The sequence below is a fragment of the Blennius ocellaris genome (assembly GCF_963422515.1).
Source record: "Blennius ocellaris genome assembly, chromosome: 10".
NCBI classification, from domain to species: domain Eukaryota; kingdom Metazoa; phylum Chordata; class Actinopteri; order Blenniiformes; family Blenniidae; genus Blennius; species Blennius ocellaris.
In genome coordinates, this window is record NC_137659.1 from 23448304 (window position 1) to 23455371 (window position 7068).

The 7068-nt window shown below is 47.2% G+C and overlaps 1 protein-coding gene across 1 annotated transcript; it reads right to left on the reverse strand.

The window, feature by feature from the left end:
• Window positions 1-3870: 3870 nt before the first annotated feature.
• On the reverse strand, window positions 3871-5649 carry LOC308135958 (ras-related protein Rap-2a-like). The gene has a single exon (XM_080504134.1). The coding sequence runs from the start codon at window positions 5570-5572 to the stop codon at window positions 5024-5026; it is 549 nt and encodes a 182-aa protein (XP_080360260.1). The 5' UTR covers window positions 5573-5649; the 3' UTR covers window positions 3871-5023.
• Between the last annotated feature and the right edge of the window lie 1419 nt (window positions 5650-7068).

Below are 7068 nucleotides of genomic sequence, written 5' to 3' on the forward strand. Positions count from 1 at the left end.
TGATTAGTGTGTTGTATTCTTGTGTCATTTGGACTGGTAACCTGTCCAGGTGTGTATGTCCTCCATTATGATGCTTTTACACTGATTCGCCTGTGACGCGTGTTAGTGGTCACCACCAAGTGCTTTCCTGGTCCCTGCTCCACCAAGGTTCCAAGCAAGTTAAGGTGAGTAAAATATGTGAAGTCAGCCTCTGATTGGCCGGAGCGTCACGACAGATGAGTGAGGAGGACGACTCATTCAGCCGCCATTTTTGAAACCTGATCACAACAAAAAGGCTCAGAAACAGAGATGGACGCACAGAAACAAACGCCGAGGAGCAGCGGCGAGCTGCAGACGTTTCTCCAGGAGCTTGACGGAGCAACTTGCTCCCAGTATCAGGAGGTGTCCAAACCATCGGTGTTTCACATCGATTAGGTTCCCTGTTAACTGATGACCGGCTTCCTCGAGCCTCCCCTCGTCACAGCAGATATTAAAAACCCAACCAAAATCCGTAGATGTCCTGGTGAATGCCATTTAACCACATTTCCATTAAAGTTTTAAGTATCGTACCTTTTGTTTGTCGTATTGTAACTTCAGCTGCTGCTAACGACTGGAGGCAGAATAAGGTCACCAGTGAAGTGAAACCGAAGCACTGGACAGTGAAGCACAATTGAAACAATCGCATTTTGTAATATTATTAATATTTAATAAACATATACTATTTAATATATTATGTGAGCTGATGTTCGCACCACATTATATCGGGGGCGATAGCTTGTGCACGATGGGGAAAGGCTCCGATGACTCCGCCCACAGCGTGGTCGTACCGTGGTAATGGAAAACGACCGCGGCTCAGTAGAGTCGAGGCAAGGCGAGGAAGGCTGAGTAGGAGCTCGTGGAGCAGCGCCATTATAGTGAGCTGTGACTGGCGGCAGCGCCCTGCGACCCAGACCAGGATAGACAGAAGACGAGTGGATGTCTGTTATGGAAGAACAGCTCCGTATGTAAAATATCACATTCGCCAACTAAAAACAGCCCCGGCCCTCTGAGCTGCCACAAGTTAACAGTCACACAGCATAAGGCTGGAATCACTATGACTCTGGAGTTTGCAGAACGTCTCACTCCAAGCATTCACATCACATGACACTGACTTCATACTCCAGCAGGATTTGTGCAACATCGACAACAAGCTCAATAGTTGTCTTGCAACAGATGCGGCAATGTTGTGCAACTCTTGAAGGAGAGAATTGAGAATTGTTGACGAGATACATTTGGGTTTTCTCCGCAGTCCGGCGCTCATTCTGTCTCCGTCTCAGAAAAGAAAAGCAGAAGCTGCTGGATGAGGCCCAGACAGACGAGCCGAAGCTTCAGACTTTGCAACTCTCGGAAACTAAATTAAGGAACGGCTCCAGACGCACACGGCAACCATGAGACGTTCAAGAAAAGAAAAGAAGAAGAAAAAAAGAATGAAAAGGCATGCACATTTATCAAACATGTTTATGAATGACAATGTTTGTTTTTCTGGAATGTCCTTGTTGGATTCTCTTCCCCATATCCATCCATAAACAAACAAATAGGCTGCATGAAAATATGAACTGACTGAAAAAAAGATGCTTTTATTTTTCCACAACTTGTGGAACAATTATATAACCCTGGTTCAATTCCCGGCTTGATTCCTGCAGTTCAATTCATGCATCATGTTTTCTCCAGGTACTCTGGTCCTTCATCCTAAACGTTCCCCTGTATAGAACCCACCGGCCAACTCCCTTGTGACAGCCACCACACTGTGGACCATGGCTAAATAAATGTACATCCTGTTGAATTCTTCTGGTGTAAAACTGAAAATAAACTTATTTGAAAAACACTCTGCAGCCTGTTTCCTCAGCTTTGCCTCAGTTCAAGGACGTGACTCAACAATTCGAGGCTGCAAGGTTGGAAAATAAACTATTTGTCTGTTCACCGTCTTCCTGGGAGTGATTTGAAGGAAAAATCCTACAAAATAAAATATAGCACGTGCTCCATTTTGTACCTTTACATGAAATATTGAAAACATTTTGGCCTTTTATAAATAGCCATTGCTGTTTGTTTCTCCCAAACCAAGGGGTGGAGGTATTTGTTGGATGTTGAGCATCACTGATTGATTACAACTAGAAAGTGAACTTAAGTTCGACCTGAAACAATTATCAGTTAATATTGATTACAAGGTTTTTCCATGAGAGCAAGGGCTTGTGGACGATGATGTTGCACTGTTTATTATGGGATATAATCTGTCTGTATGAATCCTCACTGTGTTTTGTCATTTGATCGGACAACGCTGACGTCGATTAAGAAAACATTTTAAAAACTAATTGAAAATCTACATATTTTGTGTGACTCTAATAATAAAGTAAACTTCTTCCTATGCCCTTTTCAAACACGTAACACACACATTGTAAAATTGGGGTGTGTGTCACGTGAACTCTGGATGACTCATTTGGAGCATTGTCCTTTTTAAAAAAAAAATGTTGTTTGTTTTTTACTTTATAATTTTTTTACATGTTCGTAACTTTGATATACTCTTTAACAAATGGATGAAATGATGTGGGGATTGCAGTGTGTACACTCTAGCTTCAGTCACGTCAGTACAATTGACGACATTCATACTTTTCCCTCGGATGTTTAAAGGTCATCTGTTCGTGAACAAGACGTTTGTTGTTTTTGAACTCGAGCCACCTCTGTTTACCTTTAATGACCCTCTAATCACAAGACGGGATTCTGAATCACAGCTCAGAGAAATCCCCTGCAGACAGTAGCAATGAAAACAGAACTGGTTTGGCATGAAGTGAAGCGGCTCCTTCTCCAGCCAGGCCTGAACAGCACACACATGTTCTCAGGGAGAGTTGGGTTTTTTTTTTCCTGATCTGGCCTGGAATCTGTGCGGTTAAAGGGACACTTGAAGCAGCGGATCATTGGCGGGACTGTGGAGCGACTTACCACATGCCAGCCTACAGTTTGTATGGCTGATTGAACTTGGCCACCAAAACAAAAAGCTCTCTCTTTCGCTGCTTTGCAGCCCAGAAAACATGCAGCAGGAAGCGGGAAAGCAGCTCTCTCCCAGTGAAAACACTCCTTCTGGTAACCCTCCACAGCCACCCAACAACTGCTCTCACACACTTTGTATTCACGCTGACTTACTCCACACGGCTCCAAAGCTTCCGCAGTCAAACTCTCAGTTCTTAGGTCCAATTTCACCTCAGTAAGAGCACCATCATTCTCTTCAGTCTGTTGCTTTTAGCAGCCTGTCACGCTGAAGCCGCGCTGCCGGCCCACCTGGAACACCTCCGGCCGGGGGGGGGGGGGGGTCAGTGGTACAGCAATAAACTGCAGCACCTGTGAGCTTTCAGTTAGATCAGTTTCCACATTGACCTTCACGACAACTGAAACGGTGACACCTCACTCATACATCACTAAGTCATCGATAATAACATATCTGTAAAATAACCACTAACTTAGTCTGGGCCATTGATGAATACCGGTGAATTATGAATAGTTATTGAGTTAACTGTATTGTATTTTCTACCACCTAAACAAACTGAGTATTGATCTCCTGGTGGTCAAATCTAATATATATATATATTTATACTCATTGCAAAGGTTCACTTTTAGGCACCTTGAATCAAACTGGCGTTTCTCTCATTATGTTACTGGTTTGTCAGTTTAATGTGAAACTTGGATGATAGAAATTCAGAATCGACTGTTTGAGGTGACAAACTCATTTGCTGCAGGCTTTTGCGCGACATGCGAATTAAGCCCAAAAAACAAACCATAAGCGCTCCTGACTGGTTATCAGATGGTTCGCCGTCAGAATTCTTGACCACGGGATTCATGAGCAGAGACGAGCAGAGAGCAGTGTTACATAAAATGCATTTCTGTATTACAAGTATTTCAAACTGACAGATGGATGGCAGAAGATTTGTCCAAAGGGAAAATTACAATTATGCTCAAGTCAAAAAACGTCACATTATTTTAAAACAATGGAAAGAAAATCTCTAGATAACACATACAGACATGGCTTTGCTATTCACTGAACCAATAATCCCGATTCTTCTGCTGTTCACGTTGGACTAGTACCTCGAGGAAAGGCCTGAATTTGACCCAGAAACGGCGGCTGAGCTTCCTGACGGTTAAAGAGGAAGAGAGCTGCAAAAGAAACTCAAGGGAAAGAAAAAGTTCTGATTGCCATCAAGACGCACTGCGGAGGAAGTGGGACTCATGGGTTGGCACGGTCACAGGAGAGTTCTTAAGAAGGCACTTGCCATGGGGGGGGGGTCTGGGAGGGGGGGTCTGGGTGGTCCCCATGCAGCAACAGCAATGCACTCAGGTCCTTGTTTGTGCACACTGAGGGGGAGCCCCCCCCCTACCCCCCCAGCTGAGTGCAAGCTCCATGATAAACCCACCTTCAACAAACCAGAGTGGGTGGAGAGAGGGTGACGACAACAAAACCCATTGGGGGGGGGGGGGGCGTCAGGGCCACTCGGGTTATTTGGAGGAGTGAAACTAAATTGGAGTAACCTGTGCAAGGCTCCAGTGGTGATTGATTAGATTTCTGAGAGATTTCTTTAAAAAATACTTTCAGGCCTCCTGCAGCCAAAAAAGAAGAAGAAAAGGCCTCGAAGGTGAGAGCCCCCACCTGTGCCTGGGGATATGGCACCACCTCACCGCCGCTGACCCTCCGACCCACCACATACAAACTGCACAACTCCAATTCAACAAACAGGTTTCTAGAAAAGCACAGAAAACAATGTGTCTCTTAGGTTTCACGGTAAGACATTCCCACTGAGGCACATTTCCAGAGAGAAGTCAAATACAAAGAAACAAATCCCAAAACATTCAAGTAGTTTGTCATGTAAACACTTTTCCAGACTATGGTACATAATCGATTGTTGTCGTGGATTTCTGTCTGTGTGCAACAATAAGACAACAGTGTGAGGAGCGAGAGCGCGCTCTTGGCCCTGGCCCTGGCCCTGGTCCTGGCCCTGGTCCTGGTCCTGGTCCTGGTCCCGGTTCAGAGCAGGACGCAGGAGCAGCACTGGTCTCCACCGCTGGGAACCGTGGAGTAGTTCATCTGTCTCACGATCTCCGCAAACAGTTCGTCCACCGAGCCTTTATTTTTGGCCGAGGTCTCCATGAAGGGACAGCTCCAGTCCTGGGCCAGGGCCTTGCCCTCCCCGGAGGTCACCTCCCTCTCGCCCTCCAGGTCCACCTTGTTGCCCACCAGGATCATGGGCACCCTCTCGTACCTCTTGACCCGGATGATCTGGTCCCTCATGGGCTTGATGTCCTGGAAGCTCTGCTGGTTGACCAGGCTGTAGACCAGGATGAAGCCCTGGCCGTTCTTGATGTACAGGTCCCGCATGGAGGCGAACTGCTCGGTGCCCGCCGTGTCCAGGATCTCCAGCACGGAGGGCGACGAGTCCACCTCGATCTCCTTCCGGTAGAAGTCCTCGATGGTGGGGTCGTACTTCTCGATGAAGGAGCCGGTCACGAACTGGACCGTCAGCGCGGATTTACCGACTCCGCCCGAGCCCAGAACGACCACTTTGTACTCCCTCATGGCTCCGCGGGGAAACTAACAACAAAACAAAACAAAAAGGGAAAAGGCAGACGCCTCCTTTTTTCCGCGACGAAGCCTCCCCCTCTCCCCGGTCTCTCCCCCGCTCCCCCCGCTGACCAGCCCCGATGTTTTCCCAGCGAGCAGGCCGGGTGTGCCTCCGCCCCCCCACCCCGCCCGGCTCGGCTCGGCTCGGCTCGGCTCGGCTCGGACTCTGTCCCCGCTGGATCCAGGCAGAAAGGCTCGGTCCTGGACTCCCGGAGTCTCGAGGCGCATTAACGTGCGTCTTTCACGCTCCGCATTGTGCGCCACTTGCTGGGGAGTAGCGCTTTCGCTCCTGCGCGCTCGCCTCTCGCGCGGCGCTTCCTGCCCACATCCTCAGCCGCGAGCCCAGGCTCAGTTCCGCTTCCTTAAAGGAGCCGTAGCCTCCTAAAACCGACCTCCCTCCCCTCTCCCCCCCTCCCCCTCCCGCTCTCGTGCACAATCGGAGGGATACAATTAACCACAATGACGAGATTCATCAAGTCGTCTGGACACCTAAACACCTTGACACCTAAACACCAAACACCTAAACACCTTGACACCTAAACACCTAAACACCTAAACACCGAAACACCGAAACACCAAACACCTAAACACCTAAACACCTAAACACCTAAACACCTGGACACCTAAACACCTAAACACCTAAACACCTAAACACCTAAACACCTAAACACCTGGACACCTAAACACCTAAACACCTAAACACCAAACACCTAAACACCTAAACACCTAAACACCTAAACACCTGGACACCTAAACACCTTGACACCTAAACACCTTGACACCTAAACACCAAACACCTAAACACCTTGACACCTTGACACCGAAACACCAAACACCTAAACACCTAAACACCTTGACACCTAAACACCAAACACCTAAACACCTTGACACCTTGACACCGAAACACCAAACACCTAAACACCTAAGCACCTAAAACCTAAACACCTGTACACCTAAACACCTAAACACCTGGACATGTAAACACCTAAACACCTAAACACCTAAACACCTAGAAACCTGGACACCGAAACACCTAAACACCAAACACCTGGACACTTAAGAACCTAAACACCTAGAAACCTGGACACCTAAACATCTAAACACCTGGACACCTGGACACCTAAACACCAAACACCTAAACACCTAAACACCAAACACCTAAACACCTAAACACCTGGACACCTGAACACCTAAACACCTAAACACCTAAACACCTAAACACCTGGACACCTAAACACCTAAACACCTAAACACCTAAACACCTAAACACCTTGACACCTAAACACCAAACACCTAAACACCTTGACACCTTGACACCGAAACACCAAACACCTAAACACCTAAGCACCTAAACACCTAAACACCTGTACACCTAAACACCTAAACACCTGGACATGTAAACACCTAAACACCTAAACACCTAAACACCTGGACACCTGAACACCTGGACA

Excerpts from the sequence above, each read along its gene's own strand:
- LOC308135958 (XM_080504134.1), bottom strand. The coding sequence starts at position 5,572 with ATGAGGGAGTACAAAGTGGTCGTTCTGGGCTCGGGCGGAGTCGGTAAA.